The following is a 20,922-nucleotide window of genomic DNA, read 5'->3' on the forward strand; positions in this document are numbered from 1 at the left end:
ACACACACACACACACACACACACACACACACACACACACACACACACACACACACACACACACACACACAGCTAAGTAACGTTCGCGAACGTGAACATTCACGACTTCGCTGCTCTTCGTTCAGTTGTTTCCGTATCGCCGCTAAGTTTGGACGCGTTCGCTCCCCGCACTTGCAGTTTCCAAAGTTCGCGCCGTCGCCTTTATTTTGATAATAAGCGCGAGTGTAGTAAAGCCAAATACAAGCGGATAAACAAAATTAATGGCAATTGTGAGTGAAAATCAAATGGCAAATCAATTTAGCCCAATCCAAATATAGGCAAGCAAATTTAACTAAAGCCAAATTCCAAGCACAACACAATTTATGTACAAAATAAACAGTTTTGCGGAAAGCGAAAGTTACGGTTGCACTTTTGTAAATTTGCTGCTGCGCTTGTTGTGTACGGTGTGTGTGCGTACTTGGCCTGGGCTGGGCCATTTTTGTGTGTTTTTTTCTTGGTTTGGTCACAAAGGAAGCTTTATAACGTGTTAAATGCAATGTTGTTGTTGTTGTTGTTGTCATTCCCGCATTCCATCTGCAAAGTGCAATAAAGGCATATGCAGGCATGTAGATGCGTATCTATGTATCTGCCATATATACATACATACATACATATGTATGCATGTATGTATGTACGTGCTCAATAAACTCAAGAAGTGCGTGCAACTTTTGTTGCAATCTTCTTGTAGATATTTCTTTTACTGTTTATTCGTTATGCATATGCGCGTGTATGCGTGCGTGTATGTGTGCATGCATTGTTGTGGGCGCGCAGGGATACTCTTATACGGCACCCTGTTGCGCCCTTTTCACATTTTCGCTATACGCCCTCTTAAAGGTACATGTGTGTATGTATGCATGTGTGATTCGTTGAAATGCAACGGTATACGATTTACCAAGGCAAAATGGATTAGCAAGCACTTAACACAAATTTCAATTGATAATACATATGTATTTAGTATGCTAAAAGAAAACATCAATTGTAAGGAATACAATTTGTAATGCTCTGATTTGAGTTATAAGACGTCCTAATTATTTTCTAAGCATTTATTTTAAAAGTAATTCATTGTTATATTTTAATTATTCTGCATCATTAAAAGATCGTTGATCGTTTTATTATTTGCACACGCAATTCAGGTTGAGGTGAGCTTCAGCTGTTTATAATTAACTCTAAACTGAAAACCCATTAACCCTACATCCGTAAAAGCCAGTGTTAAGCAGTTAATAATATAACAGTTAACAGCTGAAATATATAATATTTGGCCAATTGCTTGTTAAAATAACAAAATTGATATTTACGTATTTCACACGGGAAATCACGCAACAACTTTTGAGCTAATTATGATAAATATGTTACCCAAGAGGTTCTATGCAAAGAAACAAAATAGAAACCGCAAACTTATACTCTTTAACAATCAATTATCCACAACTTTGATTTATCATCGGCACTCTAATATTCTGAGAGAGAATGCAGAAATTTGTGTGGGTAAATTTAAACAACACGCTGATCCATAGTTCCGCTCATTGTCTGACTTCTGTTGTTATGGAATACCCAAATTCACAGGGCATTTACTTCTAGAGCTGACTGTAAGCTGGCAGATCGAAACGTGATTAGCACAATAATGGAGAATGGAGAATTCATTGTTCATCAGTTCATTAAAAGTCAATCGGGCATGTTGCAAATCATTTTTCTAATCCAAAATGCTGAGTGCAATGTTTCAGCTGATAATTAAATTTCGCTTTGTTTATAAAATTTTATAATTCACGATTTTTTCAGCTTCCCATCTCTCTCTCTCTCTCTCTCTCTCTCTCTCTCTCTCTCTTTGTTGCCTTTTTGTTGCATTTGCATTTGCATTTTTGCACACTTTTGAATCTGATTAATCACGCCAATCAAAATCCAATTAAGCTGAGAAATTTCATATTCAGTTTCACATCTCCGATCTGAAGTCATTTAATTTATGTGCATTTTGATATACTGAGTTTTAGCTATTTATTTATGCTTTTCAACAAAAACGCGTAGATGCAAAAAATATATATAAATATATAATACTTACGTGTGTTTACATGAATATTCCGATACGATTTGAAATAATGATACGCTGACAGCTCGAAATCGTGACTAACTGCAATTACATTTCTACTGATTTAAATATAAATCTATATACATAAGAAAAAAAAACCCAAATGAGAGATAGTTTTTATACATCTCACCTGATACTGAACTTTCCCAACCCGCCAGTCGCACGTAATTTTAATTTCAATTTTTTTTTATTAGATTCAATGTTCGCTTTGTTCTTTATGACAAAGTTAAATACATAACACTTGGCATGAGTCAAAAGTTCCTCTCCCCCTTGGCCCTACCGCTCTCCTGCCTAACGGCACGATAATCTCTACATACATATAAAACTGTTTGTCCTGACTGATTGACTGACTGACTGACTGATTGATTGACTGACTGACTGATTGACTGACTTATTGACAGACTGACAACGCACGCTCCACACCGTAAAAGCTAGGAAGCTGAAATTTTTACTGTGATATTCATGAGATAAAGGTGGATGGATATTCCACCCGCAAGTGTGGAAAAATCGCGAAAAACATTTGTATGAAACTTTTTTGTTTACCATCCGAACGGACTCGAAACTCAATTTCAAAGATCTTTGTTCTTTGTTTCACACCTTTTCAAAAATGTAAGCGTCCTTGGTGGAAATGGCGGCCAAAGATTCTGTGGTTCTCAAATTCATTTCCAAGGATTTACATAAAAAATCATTTGAAACGTGTTTCACATTTTTCGCCAACGCGAAACTTCTTCGGTGGAAAGTGCATTTCACACATTTTTTGTGGGGAATTTTAAGTTTGGTTCGATTTGCATCAAACTTATTTTCAAAGGTCTACATGAGAATATGATGTATACGTGTTTTAGTGATTTGAGAAATTCCACTCGCAGCAGTGGGAAATTGGCGGGAAACGTTTGTATGAAAGTTGTTTGTTTACCGTTCGATCAGTTTTAAAATCTTTTTGAGTACATTGATTTTATCAAATACGTGCCACGGGCAAGGCCGGGTTATACCCGGCTAGTGTTATTTTAAAGGGGAAACATCAGACATAGGCAATTAGCATATAGCATGCGAATATGCTAATTGTCGAATCCAATAGATTTTAATTGGAGCGCGCATTTCCCTGTGTGGAAAGTATTTTCCAGCAATCCCCCAGCCACCTGTTGGCAGGGCTTATGGCCCATGTATGGGCCAATAAAAAAGGCTGGGGTATTTTTATAGGTGCACGAGTCCAAAAACGAGTTTCAGTCCGCAGCGCAGACGCTTTGCTTTGCATTAAGCCAACGTTGCGGAGACGACGCCAAATACATTAAGCAAAGCAAATAAATGGACGCAAATCAGAAGCGATATCAAAGTATTCTGCATTTGTTTTCAGGCTTTGTACAGGGTGTTCCAAATAATGTTTGAGCATTTCCGATTCAATCGCAACACGTTCCAAAGTTTACTTTTAACTTAAAAAAATACCAGCAAATGTAAAAACATTTGATTTTTCAGTTGTAATTCCAATTAAAACTTAGTGATAGATATGTGAGAGGTATAATAAATTAAATTATAAATGAAAAAATGGTCAAGATAACCTTAAAGCATAACCCTTACGTATTATTGCTATGGCGACTCTATGATTTAGGAATCTGGAGCACCCTGCACAAAATAATGTTTGGACATTTCCGATGCGATCGCAATATGTTCCAAAGTTTACTTTTAACTTAAGAAATAAAACCAGCAAATGTACAAATACTTGATTTTTTAGTTGTTATTCCAATTGTAACTTTGTGATATGATATAGGAATCTGATTCCGACAACAAGGGACAAAGTAGAAGCTAGGGAAAGATTCATGACGATTGGAGAAAGATGGACGTCGGCCTTTCTTACGGATCAGGTATACGTAAAGTTAATCGGGTCATGGATAAGGCAACAGCAATGCATTAGTAGGGTATTAAGATATTCGTCGAATTGTTGTTAATAGGAACCGTCAACGGAGCTTGTTTATGCATTAGAATCGCATGCTGTTCGGTTTTTATACAGTTCCTTAGCATAATGCGCATGTCGGAAGCATTTGCTAAGTTATAATACAATTAAAGCATCACAACAATTTTTGTTAGCTGTTTACCAGCAGTAAATATCCATTTATTATTGTCGCTTTGTGCCGACCCGACTGCGTTCAGATGGAACTTGATAGATATGCGATATAAACGAGCTGCTGAAAGCGGAACAATCGTGATCCATCTGCCCGGTTACCCGTTCCCCGTGCCCGTTGCCAGCGGCTTCACCTGACACTTCGTCGAGTCATGCGTTGTGACTGTTCCACTTCACCCTCCTCGGCCTGCGCCTTCATCCAGCATGACTCGACAGATTCTTTGAGTTCGTGAAGAGCACTTAATGATCATTCCTTTGGCTATATTTAAAGACTGTTGCTAAGGATTTGCATTGGCTTTGGTTGTCGTCTGAGCTTGGCACTTAAATGCATTCTCCCTCGGCCTGCTTGTTGCTGTTTGATTTGAATCTGATAATATCTAGATTATCAATATAAACAGGTTTCTGGTTTCTTTTCTCAATTATTGTTATTTGCATACTATTTGCCTGCCGAGTGGATACATAAATTTATCTGAGCGCAGACCTGTGACAAAGCAGCTTTGACAGGATTTGCTCGTAAGCCAGGCATCTTCTGACCGGTTTCTTGTAAGTATATGTTTTTTATATTAATTAGCAGACGCAAGATGTTCCACATATATTTCAGTTTTCACTTTCGGCTAACTCAGTTTCTTCACCTGCCTTTTAGATGTTGCTAATTAATGTCACGTCATTTATGGGCATTTATGGGAATGTGCCGAAGTCTGACATAAAACACACAGTCTTATAGTCGTATATAAACATGTGTCTAATTTGCACAAAAATGCACTTAAGGAAGCGCGATTACTGTTATTATTATTATATCCAATGTAGTACTGCAAGGCTTACTTGGATTCTTGAGAAGCGCATAGTAGGGCGTTAGTTAAAAATACATTTCTTTTAAATTTGTAGAGCAGAGTAGAGAGGAAGTAAGCTGGTCCTTCGATCGATAGACATAAGTGTTCATTAAATTAATATTTTTGTACTCGTCTCCTGTTGATTTTAGTTGTTATTACAGCATATGAATTTATTTATAAATATGTTGTAAAACAATTTAAGCTTTTTTTACAATAAATGCTAGACAAATTAGTTCTTTAAGGATGTGATCCTATCCGAAAACATGGCATCAACTTTGGACACCTTATAAGCGTGAAGTAAGCTGTAATGTAATTGTAAACATATAAACGTATAAACATATTTACAATTATTAGAGTGTCATTACAATTCATTAATTGAACACATATATATATATTTTAAAACATGAAACCCTGTGGGGGTCCCTTAAATTCATGAGAATCGCATAGTAGGGCGACATTTAAAATTAAGATTTTCAAATTTAAATATATATACATATACATATATATATATATATATATATATATATATCTGTGTAGTCAGACACATATATTTTAACCTGATCGCTAATTTATTTGATATTTATTTAATTGCAAAGATTGTTCATATAATTCAAATCAAGATTGGGTCATTGACTGCCTACCACATTCCTTGCCTGAGCTGTCGATATCGGATTTAGTATGTGCACATATATATTATACGAGTCGATATTATAATTGAAGAACGCTAAATAGACAATAAAAATGCATAGATGGAACCGTGTGCCATAATTCCGGCTGTGGACACATAGCTTAATGAGGCGCGTGGTTCTTGGAATGCCAACTGCGAGTTTATGCAACTGATAGGAACGTTATAATAATGACAACAATAGAATATTACGATTTGTCAAGGCCGCAAAAGCACAAATCCAAAGCGAATCCGGACGTTTTTTATACTTTTTTCTTTTTTTTTTTTGACACGCTTTTCTTCCATTCGAAATGATTAATATTTTATTTACAGCGCGTAATCAGCTTCAATGCAGGCGTCGCACAAACCAAAACAAAGCGATACGTAAAATATCATAAAGTTCCGAAAGCCCGAAACCAAAAAAAAAGAAAAGAACGGCAAAAACAATAACAACCCGAGCAGAGAAACAGAATATTAAATAAAGCAAAAGCAAAATCAGCAACAAATCGCATCTAGGCACAAGCCCCATTTGGTTGGACGGGTTAATGAAACAATCGGAAAACGCGACACGTACCGAGCCAGCCAGCCAGTCAGACAGACAGACAGACATCGACAAGAACCACACATATATAGTACATATCTATTCTACGCTCCATTATAATAACGATCCCAAATCAATAGCAGTAAATCGCTCTGGACCTCAAGACAGCCCAAATTCGATATGGAGCAAACGCGCAGCATGCTGAGCAAACATTCCAAGGATGTGGAATTTCAGGATGTCTTTTACACTGTCGATCAGCGCACTAATTTTTGTGAGTATTATACCTTTGCCACATATATGTACAGTGTTTATCATATTTGTTAGTTTGGTTTCTTGCATAAATCTTAAATTTATGGCCGCATAAATATATACATTGTATAGGAATATTTAATGTAATATTTTCAGCACATGTGAATATAAATTGACAAAAACAAACATGACAAAGCATAATTCGAATCAAAATCTGGCTTAAGGAATGTGAAATGTCAATTAGTTTCACAAGCTTAACCTAAAGGCAGGTCTCTGGTTCAAACAATTTTTTACAATTCATATACCTTGTAAAAATGCTCTGGATCTAAGAAATTTATATTTGAGAAAGAAATAAATCGCATGGTTCACTCAATACTTTTATTATTATTTTTATTATAATTATTATTATTATTATTTATTATTATTATTATTATTATTATTATTATTATTATTATTATTATTATTATCATTATTATTATCATTATTTTTATTATTATTATTATTATTATTATTATTATTATTATTATTATTATTATTATTATTATTATTATTGTTATTATTATTATTAATATTAGTATCTTATTATTATCATAACATGCAATAGTTTGTTTAAAATTAATGAAGACATTGTTTTATGCCATAAATATGAAATCAAATCTGTAGAACTCCCTGGTTACCAAACGCCTTTGTCGTCAGGGCCAAGTTTTATGACTCTGTTTCAGTGTTAACTTTGGCACTTGAACAAGCCTTGTTTCTATTACTTTTTACTTTTTACTGTTTATTAGTTATGTCGTTAAACTTTTACATTTTGTTGCTCCATATTTGAGACTGCGAGTTTCGTAAATTGTATTTCAGGTCGTGTAATTTAAATGCTGCCTTTGCTTCGCTCTCTTGAGCTATTTCGCAACTTCTTGTTGTCTGGCCAAGCGCTAAGTGTTCCATAATTACACGAGCTGGCGGACAAATGAAATAGAAACATATTAAACATGCCTTTTAAGCGTCTATTGTTATTATAGCCCACCATCAATTACAAAATGTACATGTTATACCTATTGCACATTCACAATGTTTTGCACATTTGTGTAAAAAGCGGCTGCTTGGTTATTCTTAGCCTTAACCCTAACAAATATGACCCCATCGAGCTCGGATTCTGTTAGAGCTACAGATTTGAAACTTGGTTTGTTTATTCTTACAGCTATTAATTGTGACTCTTGCACATATCGACGCAAATCGATTGACAGAAAATCGAATTTCATCGCAATATTACCAATCTCCAATCCCTTGAATATGATCCAATCGATCTAAGAATCTATTAGAGCTACAGATTCGAAATTTGGTATGTAAGCTCTTCCAACTATCAATTCTGATTCTTGGAGATATATACACAAATCGATTGACAGAACAAAGTTGTTTGTAATTTTAAAGATCTCCCGTCCCTTGCATATGATCGCATCGATCTCAGGGTCTATTAGAGCTCGAGATCTTAAATTTAGTACGTATATTCGTACAGCTATTAATTGTGATTCTAGGCAAGTTGAATGACAGAACTAACGTCTTTGTAATCCTATCTTCGCAAATCGAAAAACAGAAGATTAAATTTCTACGCAATATTAGTACGAAATATCAAATAATATTCTTGCAAGCCGATTAACTGAAATCAATATTATTTATGTCCCGTCCCTTGTATATGACCTGATCATATTAAGAGTCTTTTAGAGCTAAAGTTTTGAAACTTCGTATGTTAATTCTTACAACTATCACTTGGGATTCTTGAATATACTATCTATTGATAGAGGGGAGTCTTTCCCCGTCCCGTCCGGTAGAGACCTGAAATTTAGTTTGTAAATTCTTACTGCTGTTATTTATGATTCTTGGATATATTTACGCAAATCGATAAGCACAAGAACAAATTTCTTCGCAATATTAAATATATCCCGTTCCTTGTATATGAATCGATAGAACTCAGAATCTGTTAGAGGCGCAGATATGTAACTTGGTATAGTCAGAGTCGTAATTAGAGTCTCTTAAAGCTAGAGATCTGAAATCTAGTATGTAAATTCTTACAACTATTGATAATGATTTTTGATTTACAGCAGCTCTATTTTGTGCTCAGCAGCTGTCAACTTTAAGTTTCCGCTCGTCAAATGTAATGCATTGAGATTGGATCAACTCTTGGCAATGGACAAGTGGACACAGAGTGGACAATTTCTGTGTTTAGTTTTTGGTTTTTGGTGCTGCGCCCAATCCTCATCGGTCGAAACGAGTTTTCATCGGCTGTCGGCCAATGTCTCACTTGTTTAACCATAGAGTTCATAGAGTACTTGAGTGTATTTCACATTTCGCATTTCGCCATTGACACACAAATCGATTCCAACTGAAACTCAGCAATGCTCGAGTAAATAATTTATACCATTTGGCAGACCCTCAAGTGTTCGGAGTATGACTTGCCATTTCGCAGTGTCACAAAGCTATCTATAATTAAATGCATACTGGCGATAGTCATTTACTTTTATTTTTAATTTATTGCAATCGCTCTTGAGACAGCTTCTAATTTGCATTGAGCACTTTTTTTTGTACCCTGACTCTATGACGTCACAAAACCTGTAAAGCGCCATCAACTATAAGTATAAGTGAGTACTATTCATATTTGCCTAATTGGTTGACGAGCTGTGTAATTATCCATTAAATCGTCAATACTGATCACCTGTATTCAAATTAGAGGTGTCAAGTAAATAAAATATTTACATAAGAGATAATTTAAATGAAATTCAAAACTAAATACCCCTGTGAGCTGAGAACGGGTCGTCTTCCTATTTAATGTAGCATATATATATATATATATATATATATATGTTCTTGATCAGTTGCAGTAAAATATATTATATACCATATAGCTGCCATAGGCATGATCAGTATTTCCACATTTACATGCTCTGCTGATCGAAGCTTTGATCAAAGGCGACAAATCTTATCAATATCGGACTACTCTATTATCAAGCTTTATGGTAGGAACGTCTGCTTTTTATCTTGTTCTCCTTCTGGAGAATCGTTTCGGCTTGAGCTACATATTTCTAATATTTTTGGATTTGTTATCAATATCGGATTACTCTATCGGGAACTGTCTGCTTTTCATGTTGTTCTCTCTCTAGAGAATCGTTTAGCTTGAGCTATTTCGAGAGGTTTTTGGGTTTGATTTTTCTTAATTGTAGGGTATTTATTGGTTCTTGCTTGATAACCGAGAATGCCTTTCCACACTAGCTTCGAGTCCGAGTTAATCATCGTTGCGCATACGCCATGTGCAACGTGCAGTGCAATGCGAGGCGCGCGATGTCGCCAAATGTTGGCGCATGTGGAATATCACAATAGGCGATAGGCACACACACGCTGGCAGCGAATAAAATTATACATATTTATATGTATGTGCATGTACACACATGTGCATACATCTATCCACAAATTGTGCACAGTTACAAGCTACTTCCTCAAACTGGAAACTCAAAATTACTGTTGCTAACTATTCAACGTGATGTGAGCAGCGTATATCATCATCATCATCATCATCATCATCATCATCATCATCATCATCATCATCATCATCATCATTATCACCATTATGAGCATCATCGTAATGGTCATGGACATAAACAACAATAGTTGTCTGCTCTGTCTGCTGTGGCACAGCGCATACCAAAATCCAAAAAAAAATTGACCAACTTTGATTGAATAATTTTCCTCCTCCTCCCGCTCCCTTTTCCCCACCCTTCCTGCCTTTAACGCGGCGCTCTTATTGAAAGTCGCTGCGAAATTCCACATTTTACTCAACGTTTTTCAGCTTTTCCTCGAATTATGTGGCTAAACATTCAAGTGCTCCGTTGTGCTTTATCAAAATCTTACTCATATACATCAATTATAGAGCACACTCCCCCTCTCTCCCTCTCCCTCTCTCACTCTCTATCTTTATCTACCTCTCTCTCCCTCACTACCACTCTCTCTTGTGTGAAATGCAAACAAAATTGCGACAACTCCCTAACAAGGCAATACTCTTTCCTTATACTTCTTTTTTCCTTAAGCTGTTCAATATAAGCGATATCTTGTCAAGTGATTAATGTAGTCACAGAACGGATATATTCCGCACGCCGAAGATTAAATACTCTTTTAGATATATGACTTACGGCAAACATTTTGATCAACTGTCTATGCCTTGCATGAACTGTTCATGGTCCTCTGTGATGAATATTATGATGATTATAATAAACATTATAGAGTATTCTGCTCGGAGTCTTCGCTTTTTTTTATAAATTCATCCATTCTAAACTATATAGCAATTAGATACTCTTAGCATAAGGACGTAGTTTGGACTTGGGTGAAAAAAAAAGAAAAAAATATTGTAAAACATTAATATTATCAATATGATAACTTATTTTGCGACCAATTATTCCTATATCATAACTGAGCTGATTTAATGGCAATGTTATAATTCAAATCCATGAAATATTAAAATATTCATAATCTTTAATCTTAAGAGAAACCTACAGAGAACTCTGATAGTCCCCTCTAAAGCTGAGTCACTTGGTCCAATCATTTGTCGGGAAATAGTAAATTGAAATAAAATGTTCTTTAAAGTAGCGCCCACTCATGAAGCGATAAAAAGTATTGTGCCTTCTGGGGCACAAAGATGATAAAACCAATACAAAAACGAGAAAGAAAAGCTATCTTCGGCACGGCGAATATCTAATACCCTTGCAGATGCAACCTTTTTATAATGCTTATAGTGCTTTGCCCGTATCTGAGAAGCACAGGAAAAATAGTTAATGCCGAGTATGGTTAAGATATCTTGATAAAAAAAAAGTTTTCATTGCAAGAACCTACTTTTCGACCGATCGTTCCCATGGCAGCTATATGATATAGTAGTCCGATGTAAATGAGATTTTGCATAAATGTAGGGAACATAGTGTAACTTATAAATGGCGAGTTTGGTCAAGATATCTTGAAAAACAAAAAGTTTTCCATACAAGTTAATTTTCGACCGATCGTTCCTATGACAGCTACATGATATAGTAGTCCGATGTTGATAGGATTTTGCATATATATGAGGAGCATAGTAAAACTAATAACAGAAGGAGGGACATCTGCAAAGTTTTATGACGATTACTTTAAAACAGAGAGACTTGTTCTCATAGAAAGAGACAGACGGACAGACGGACATGTATATATCGACTCGATGCTGATCAAATATATATATATATATATATACTTTATGGGATCGGAGATCTCTCCGTCTCTGCAAGGGTATAACTAGATTTCTATAATGACATTTTTTTCTTAAATATGTAAATGTGGACTGCATACAACTGCATGCTCGAGATAAGTTACGCAAACAAACAATTTAATTTATCATTGAACTTGTATTTCAAAAGAGCACAACAATTATCTACCCATCGATAATTGTAATTGTCGCTATAATGATGCTATAATTAACACATATCAAATGGGCTGAGAAGTGAGTTACGAGTTCTTTGGGGTCAGTGCCCACACGTGTTACCAGTTACTAGTATATCCATATTTATTTATTTATTTATTTTCAATTCAATTTGATTGGAAAAGACAAGCACCTGCTGATCTTAAGTGCATTATTGTGATTAATAAGAATTCTACTTTTAATATGCCCAAGTAAACTTAACAAGCAGCTTTTACTTTCCTAAATATTCATAGTCTTTGACACGTATGCGAGTATAAATAAATATATGAAAAGGTTGTAAAGGTTATATAAGTCGGATCGTAGCACTATATCATAATTATGGCAACGATCGGATTAAGTTCTTGTATGATCAACTAATTGTTTTTAAAGACATCATTAGAAAAACGAAGAATTCAGAAAGAACAAGTAAGCGGTTCTAGTCGGGAGCTCCCGACTAGGAGATACCCGGAACCCTCTTCTTCCAACATCAAATGCATATATATATTCTATTTTAGAAGCTACATGTCAGGTTTGGTGACTCTGGCTATCATTATTTACCAAAATTGCCCAAAAAACAGGATATCGATATCGATTTTTATCGATTGCTTGGAAACGGAGTAAGATATCGATTATCGGAAACAAGAAGAAACGCTTTCAACAAAACTGCAAAGCCTTTTAAATCGGAATACTTCAGTTTTATATGAATTATGATTCGACTTTCTTGTTCAATAAAAGATACTTTTTTCATCGTCTATCTGTTAATATCTAATATGGCCCAGGGTTAAATCGGCAATCAAAGAAGACTGCAATTGAGATTGGAAGCTCGTGTAGAAGACACACGTTTCACCTGGTTGGATAGGCTTTTGTATAATTGTTGGTTATTCCATCGATTCCATATACGAATCCCAAACTAATTGAGACAAATTGTATTTTAAATAAAATGTTCGAACCGGTACAATTAAACCTAATCCACGTTTAAATTATTAAGCTGGCATCTCTCAACTTTGCATCACGAGCTCTTCAAAAATGAAACAAATGAATATTTAATGTTATTCGTTTATTGCGTATTTATTATTCTACAGTAAACCGCATTTGAAATGTTGTCCATATTAAAACATTGGGTTTTAAAAGACCTGCGATAATTAATGAAAATAATCTTTTCAAATAGGTATACGTCTAGATCGTATTCTATATTCTATTACATTGAATTGCAACAATTATTGTAATTGCAGAGGCTTGGACATTATTAAAGGTATTTTAAACTGAACGTTCTGTGAATTAGTTAGCCGATACGATCCGATCCGGCCCGGCCCGGTCCAGTTCGGCCGGTTCGGAAACAAGTGTAAATTGGGAGACACACGTTTACCTGGTGCACTTTCATTAATTGGATTACTCAAAATGCGACCAAAGCGGTGCCCAGTTGACATGTAGTCACGTTTCAGACTCATGGAGCTGTCCAACCGCCCACCCGGACGGGTTAATTGCGATTTGAATTCACAAATTGGTCACGTTTCATTTGTGTGAGTGACTCACTCGATGTTCGATGTTCGATGTTCGGGTACTCGCAAGTGCACTCGTATTTCTGTAGGTGAGCCTTACTGGGGCAACCCACACATACACACACACACGCACACATATTAGAATATATCTGGCGCCTATGTAACACGAAAGTTGCCCAAGACTCGATTTCAGAATCCGGCGGCATATTTGTTGTCGAAACCAAACTCAAACAGAATCAACGTCGCGACAACAAAGCCAAGATTCGAAAAGTCAGCAGCGGGCTAATTGATATGTAAACTTGGCCACTGGTAAATACGGCTCACATGATTTCTTATGTTTTACGAGCTGTGCTTTTTGTCACTGACCTTCTTTGATTTACGAGTATTGCCGTTTGCGCAGTTGCGCAAGGAATTCGGAATTGGGCCCCAGTCGGGCCCAATGGGAGGTCCATGCAAATCGCGACTGTTTCAATGCTGAAAGTCAAAACAAACAAAAATAAAACCTAATAACAATAAACACGCCAAAGTGGCGCACTTTTTAAATAAATGACAAAGCACTTATTTTAAATGATCAAGTCGATTATTCATAGATCTGAACCCTGTTCAATGTCCATTCAATGAATCGTCATAAGTCAGTTGATAATCTGAACAGCAGCCTTTCTTTTTCCCGTCCAAAATGTTGCACAAAATCATGTATTTGTATAAACAATAAAACTGGGCTAAAATGGAAGAAGTTGTACTTATAAAACATAAGAAAACAAATATTGCCATAGATCAAATATAGTTTTATTATTTCTTCAATGAACCCACATAAGGCTAAAATAATATAATTCCTTTTTGATTTTTCTGTATTTTCAGAATCACAATTGAGAACACAACCTTTGTCAAAAATGTAATTTCAACCCAGCCAAATGTTCTTAAATGTTCCATTGTCACAAACAAATCGAATTTCATTATTTGATTATTATTTATATTATAATATATATACTGTTCATCCCGTAGGGGTATTGGATATATATCGTATTGCTTTTAGCGGAAGTTTTGTCCCCCTAGAATGTAGATTCCATATTTTGAACATAATCCTTCTATGATTTGAATTAAGCATCTTGTGTGGCCAGTCAATCAAATCTACGCTGTGCAAGGTTCACATATAAATGTAATAATAAATATTTGTCTTCTCGTGGGAAATAATCAAGTTCCGCCTAATCTCAGGCCAAGTCAGTTCAAGTTTAATTGCTAAAAATGTTGCATTCAATCAAAAGTGAATATAAATTAGTAAAATGCTGCAATAAAATGTATAAATAAGCAAGTCTCTCAAAAGGATTGCTCAGCTCTAGAACCTCTTTTGTCGCATATGATATTTGAACTGTAAAATAGTTGACCTAATAAAGAGATTCCTCTTCGATAATTTCACTTTTATTTCGCTGACAGTTTTTCGATGATGTGTGTATGTGTGTATATATACTCTGTTCGGGCTGATAAGGAGCTTTACAATCGAATCAATGTACAACCGTCAGATGTTGTTGCTGAACCGACTTTAGCCTACTAGCTTACATTCTGGGACATCGGGCCAGTCAGGGCTATTGATAAGATCAATTCAGTATTGACATACATTCGCACACGCACACACTGAAGCACAGACAATACGTGTTTGTCGAGATTGCGAAACAAATCGCGCAAGTATTATATTAAGGACCTGATATACCTATTTGGGAAATCAATCAACCCAATTATGGTACGCTTGGCTTGTAAGATCTCTTATTTAAGCTATTGGAATATTCAGCCTAATATCGTACACAATTGAATGACAACACCTGGTTTTAATTTGTATTAGTTTTAATATTTATTATTTTAGTTATTGAAACAAAACAACAAAAGCCAACTTGGTCAATGTAACTTTTGCATGAATGAGTATTTGTATGCATTTCAGTGTTGCTAAGTTATTATTTACAACGCAGTGTTGTGAAACCAAATTTCATTCATTATTTCAACACACTCATTATTTCAAGCTAAGTTCGCAAATGATTTTTGAAATTGTGCGCACAAACCTATAACAATTTATATTCAACCCGTTTGTCACCATAAATGATACTTGGCGAAATAATCAAACAGAATTAATTAGCTGCATACTCTGCCCCAAAAGACTTGGCCGAAAACCAGTTTGTGCCTCAAATCGCCGTTTAATTTCAGCAAGTCATGATAACTCGTAATTACCCGATCTTGTATCTGACCAAAACCTTAAGCTCTTTATTTAGCGCCTGCCGATTAACTTGGCCCGTACTCAGTAGTTGTTTTCGGGCTGTAAAACTTAGATTATCTGCCAAGCTCTTTCGGCGACAACTTAATTTTATAACCGTCTCATCGTTAAGTTAATCTGGCATGTAGCATAATCATTTAGTTTCACATAAACCAAGCATTGTTTTCAATTAAGCCTAACGCAATCGATTAGTACATTTTAAATGTATGACGGGGTAACAAGTCAGTTATCAATTGAACCGGTTCCAATTTGTTACGATGAGCTGAACCTAAACTGGAACCGAACTATGTTAAAAACTGAGATTTTGGTTTATTTCAAATTCAAAACCAATTTCAATTTAAAATCATATATATATATATTTAATTTCTAATTTTATTGATTTGATTGGTTTTATCGAAATTTATAAGCGTTGTTTTCACAGCTGAGTTCAGGAACTGAACCTTAAAGCGTGGTATTGGTTCGAACCATGAACCGAACTATCGTCAATTTTTGTTCAGTTTGCAGCCCTGATACAGAATAAAAATTTAACATCTGGTTAAATTTAGCGGGAAGTTACAAGCTGAGCTGAGCCGAGACAGTCGAAAATTCGGCGTAATAAATACATAAACAAAAAATGAAATAAACAAGTCGAAACTGAGAACTTGACTTGAAGTGAATTCCAACTTATGTAGCTGATTTTGTGGCGCCTCTCACATTCTGATTGAAAATTTCTATTTGTTTTTTTCAGTTCGCGTCAGCGGACAGCGCCAAATCTTGAAAGGCGTCAGCGGCAGCTTCCGCAATGGACAACTATCGGCTATAATGGGGCCCTCGGGGGCCGGAAAAAGCAGTTTGCTGAATGCGATTTCGGGTTTTAGGTAAGCTTGAATCAAAAGACAAACAAAACGAATTTCGATGCCCCATGAACTTCTAGAACATGACGACATCGAAATTGAAACCGGTTATAGAATTTAAAAACGATTTGGATAAGTGACGCAAATTAAATAAACAAACAAACAAATGTTAGGAGGAAAGTATGTGGTTCAGGTAGTCTTGCAAATATAATAAACACAATATAATACGAAAATTCAATATATGTAACTCTTAATTTTTTTTTTTTAACTGCTTAGTCATTGTTTCAGCACTTATTTGAGCATGAAAATAACGTTGCACGAGACTGAGAATAGAAACGGGAATAACGGCCAACTAATTCTGAAGGCCAAACAATTAATTCATTTTTAAATATGTACATAAATTCGTATTCATTGAGCTTCGTTTGAGAAAGCAGCATTTTCCTAGTTTTGTTTCCTGAACTCCTGACAACATCATACGAGAAAGAAGGGCTATCTTCGGCACGCCGAAGATTTAATACCCTTGCAGATGCAACCTTGTTTTAATGCTCATAGTGCTTTGCCCGTATCTAAGAAGCACAGTGAAAATAGTTAATGCCGAGTATGGTTAAGATATCTTAAAAAACAAAAAAGTTTTTATTGCAAGAACCTACTTTTCGACCGATCGTTCCTATGGCAGCTATATGATATAGTAGTCCGATGTAAATGAGATTTTGCATAAATGTAGGGAACATAGTGTAACTTATAAATGGCGAGTTTGGTCAAGATATCTTGAAAAACGAAAAAGTTTTTCATACAACAACTTAATTTTCGACCGATCGTTCCTATGACAGCTATATGATATAGTAGTCCGATGTTGATAGGATTTTGCATATATATGAGGAGCATAGTAAAACTAATAACAGAAGGAGGGACTTCTGCAAAGTTTCATGACGATTACTTTGAAACAGAGAGACTTGTTCTCATAGAAACAGACAGACGGACAGACGGACATGTCTATATGGACTCGGCTGTTGATGCTGATCAAATATATATATATACTTTATGGGATCGGAGATGTCTCCGTCTATGCGTTACACATTTCACGACAAAATTATAATACCCTCTGCAAGGGCATACAAAGTGAATGACTGATTCTGAAATTGGAATTTTTTGAACGGTTTACAGAAGAACTGGCGTCAAGGGCAGCATCAAAATAAAACGCGATAATGCCTGCTATATAACACAGGACGATCACCATCAGACGCTGCTGACGGTCGAGGAGCTAATGAATCTGTCGTATGATTTGAAATTGAAGCAGTGCCACAAAAAGGAGGAGATTCTCACGGAAATACTCAAGAATCTGAATCTGAATCATCGACGCAATGTCACCGCCGAGAAACTGAGCGGCGGCGAGCGTAAGCGTCTCTCCATTGCCCTCGAGCTTGTGGACAATCCGAACATCTTCTTTCTCGACGAGCCCACCAGCGGCCTGGACGAGGTGACAGCGGCCCAGTGTATACGCCTGCTGAGAGAAATGGCGCGCGAGGGTCGCACCATTGTCTGCACCATACATCAGCCGTCGGCGACAATCTACAACTATTTCGATAGCATCTATGTGCTGGCCAAGGGCCAGTGTGTCTTCCAGGGTAGTCCGCAGGCCACAATACCCTTTTTGCGTCTGGCGCAAATCGATTGCCCGCGCCACTACAGCCCCTCGGATTACAGTAAGTGTTCGGAGAGTGGGCGCCAAAGCTTGAGCTAATCTCTAGCTACTTTCGTTTACAGTTATTGAGGTAATTGATGCCGAGGAGGGACAATTGGTGCCGCTGCTTAGCGAGCTGACGGACAATGGCAAGCTCACCTACCGGGCCAAGCAAACGGATCTGGTTGGATCTCCACTGGAGCCACAGCAGGCCATCACGACGCTGTTCGTGGAGCAGCCGAAGCGTCAATTTCTTCCACCGATCTTTGCCGGCACCGCTGCATCCACCGATGGCACCTTGATGGGCGCTGCGGGCGCCTTGCTGGAGCATGTGAAGGTCTACTCGCAGCGCCTGCACAATGAGCGCGCCCATGAGATATCCGGACTGCAGCAGTTCCTGGTGCTGATGCGCGTCATGCTGTTACGCACAATGCGTGCCCGTCTGGCGCTGGCCATCCAACTGATCCATCATACGCTTTGCGGCCTGTTCTTTGGCCTGATATTCTTCCAGCTTGGCAATCAGGGTGCACGCATGTTCGACCATCTCAAGTTCTGCATTGGCGCCGTCCTCATGATTGTCTACACCCAAGTAATGGTGCCTATACTTAGCTGTAAGTGCTTAATAAAATGCCAATATAGTTCTGTCTCACTCACTCTGGCCATTATCGCTCCGCCAGATCCCGCCGACGTCAAGGTGGTCAAAAAGGAGACCTTCAATCGCTGGTATACCCTTATGCCCTACTATATGGCGCTCAGCATATCGCGTCTGCCGCTGCAGGTGCTCCTCAATCTCACCTTTATGGCCATGACCTACTGGATGTCCGGGCTGCCGGAGCAGCTCTGGCGCTTTTGCATTTTTGTTGCCGTCGGACTGATGATCTCGCTGGTGGCTGAGGGCATGGGCCTGGCCATTGGCGCTACCTTCAGCATAACAGTAAGTCCAGGGTGTCTGAAATACTGCTGCATATTTTCAGGCGCGCGCATAAAAATATATCGTCCGAAAAGCTATATAAAGGCCAGATCGGGCTTTATCTAACCAACCAAGCCATTCATGGTTATATATATCATTATTTTAATCGCATATTTAACATTAAATATTTTGTTTTTCATCGCAGAATGGCAGCGTGGTGGGTCCTATGATTATAGCACCGCTCATGGGCCTCGCTATTTATGGCTTTGATTTTGCGTCTCAAATCCCCGGAGGCATGAATCTATTGATGAAATTTAGCTATGTACGCGTGGGTGTGGTGGCCCTAATATTGACCGTGTTCGGATTTCAGCGGGAGGAGCTGGACTGCGATGACATCTACTGCCACTTCAGCGATCCGCGAGTGCTGCTCAAGTTCTTGGACGTGGACAAGGTATCGATACTGCACCAGTTCGGTCTGCTGGCAATGCTGATGATCTTCTTCCGGGTGCTCGTGTACATCAGTTTGCGCAAGCGCTGTTACACATGAGCAGCTCGGATGCAATGGAATTTGCTAAACTACAATATATGTATAGTTATAGCAAAAGTCTATGCTGTGATTTGGATTTATACACTCACAAGTAGTGCTGATGCCTACCTAGTAATAGAAATAACTAACAGTTTGTACATACTCCTAACTGCTAAATGTATTATGTGCACAGTTGATTGCCCCACGTAAACGAACGCTCAGATAAGTTGGTGCTTAGATAGTTTGTAAATATCTTGTTAGCATACCACTCCCAAGTATAAGCACATGTTAATTAATAGCTGTGCACTTCTTACGTCTAGTTTGTAAGCATAGTTTCTGTAAGATTTCTGGTAATAGTGACATGTACATAAGAAAAATAATATTTTTACATATATCTAAAAAAAAAAAAGTGAAGTATCTGGACTTTTATTTCAAGCTCACCACTAGGTCAATATATAGTACTAATTAATGAATGTCAGAAATTACTGCACCTTTTGCCGAATTGTAATTATTTACAACCCGCCCCTTTGTTTGAAAAACAGACAATGTGCCCGAATCACGTCCGGATTTTTCCACTCATGTATCGATTGAAATTCTGCGAGCAACACTGGTCGAATCATAGTGCACCCTGTGCATCAGATTCGATCTGGCAACACTGCTGAAACAGTTATTTTGTCTTGCGCGCTCAGTTGCAAATTAATTTATAAATACAAATGAGCCGTACAGCCATAAGGCACGAGCAATTCAAAAAAGGCGATTTCGTATTCGCCAAATTGAAAGGATACCGCCCGTGGCCGGCCCGTGTTCTACAGGCAGGCGATCGAAAGTACAATGTATTTTTCTACGGAACTTGCGATACGGCCGAGGTGGGACCCAAGCAGCTTTACACGTACATAACATGCATAAGGCGTTTGGGTAATTTGCAGAAGCTGCGACAAAATGAATTTAAACGCGCCCTCTTGCATGCCGAGCAGGCAGTCGCAAATCCTGCCGAAGATCAGGCCTATCATCAGAAGTTGGCCGTACTCGAAAACAATTTCGTAGATGCCATTGATGTGGTACTATGCGACGAATCCTATCTAGATGATAATATCAATAACTGTGTTTTAGTCGACGATGACGATGATGATGCGAAAACTTCCAGACGTATCTGCTAATCAGAGCCGCAGAGCCTTAGAATACATATAGGAATATGTATAGTTGATGCAGATTATGCTCACATTATGTTAGTAAAAGTTATGAGAA

At 37.3% G+C, this 20,922-nt stretch overlaps 2 protein-coding genes across 5 annotated transcripts; both read left to right on the forward strand.

The window, feature by feature from the left end:
- Nucleotides 1–150: 150 nt before the first annotated feature.
- LOC115767320 (ATP-binding cassette sub-family G member 1) lies at nt 151–20,062 on the forward strand. 4 transcript variants are annotated; one of them, XM_030711564.1, is made up of 7 exons: nt 151–269; nt 6,057–6,535; nt 16,455–16,584; nt 17,725–18,263; nt 18,325–18,852; nt 18,919–19,175; nt 19,357–20,062. In XM_030711564.1, the coding sequence occupies exons 2-7, from the start codon at nt 6,445–6,447 to the stop codon at nt 19,696–19,698; spliced, it is 1,887 nt and encodes a 628-aa protein (XP_030567424.1). In that variant the 5' UTR covers nt 151–269; nt 6,057–6,444; the 3' UTR covers nt 19,699–20,062. The 4 variants fall into 4 exon arrangements, with proteins under 4 accessions (XP_030567424.1, XP_030567432.1, XP_030567442.1 ...); XM_030711572.1 differs by having other exon boundaries at nt 6,405–6,535; XM_030711582.1 differs by having other exon boundaries at nt 6,408–6,535.
- A 328-nt stretch (nt 20,063–20,390) lies between these two features.
- LOC115769031 (hepatoma-derived growth factor-like) lies at nt 20,391–20,834 on the forward strand. Its single transcript, XM_030713739.1, has one exon. The coding sequence runs from the start codon at nt 20,391–20,393 to the stop codon at nt 20,832–20,834; it is 444 nt and encodes a 147-aa protein (XP_030569599.1).
- Nucleotides 20,835–20,922: the final 88 nt, after the last annotated feature.

Source organism: Drosophila novamexicana, unplaced genomic scaffold, assembly GCF_003285875.2.
Source record: "Drosophila novamexicana strain 15010-1031.04,08,12 unplaced genomic scaffold, DnovRS2.1 tig00000009-arrow-pilon, whole genome shotgun sequence".
Classification (NCBI taxonomy): Eukaryota; Metazoa; Arthropoda; class Insecta; order Diptera; family Drosophilidae; genus Drosophila; species Drosophila novamexicana.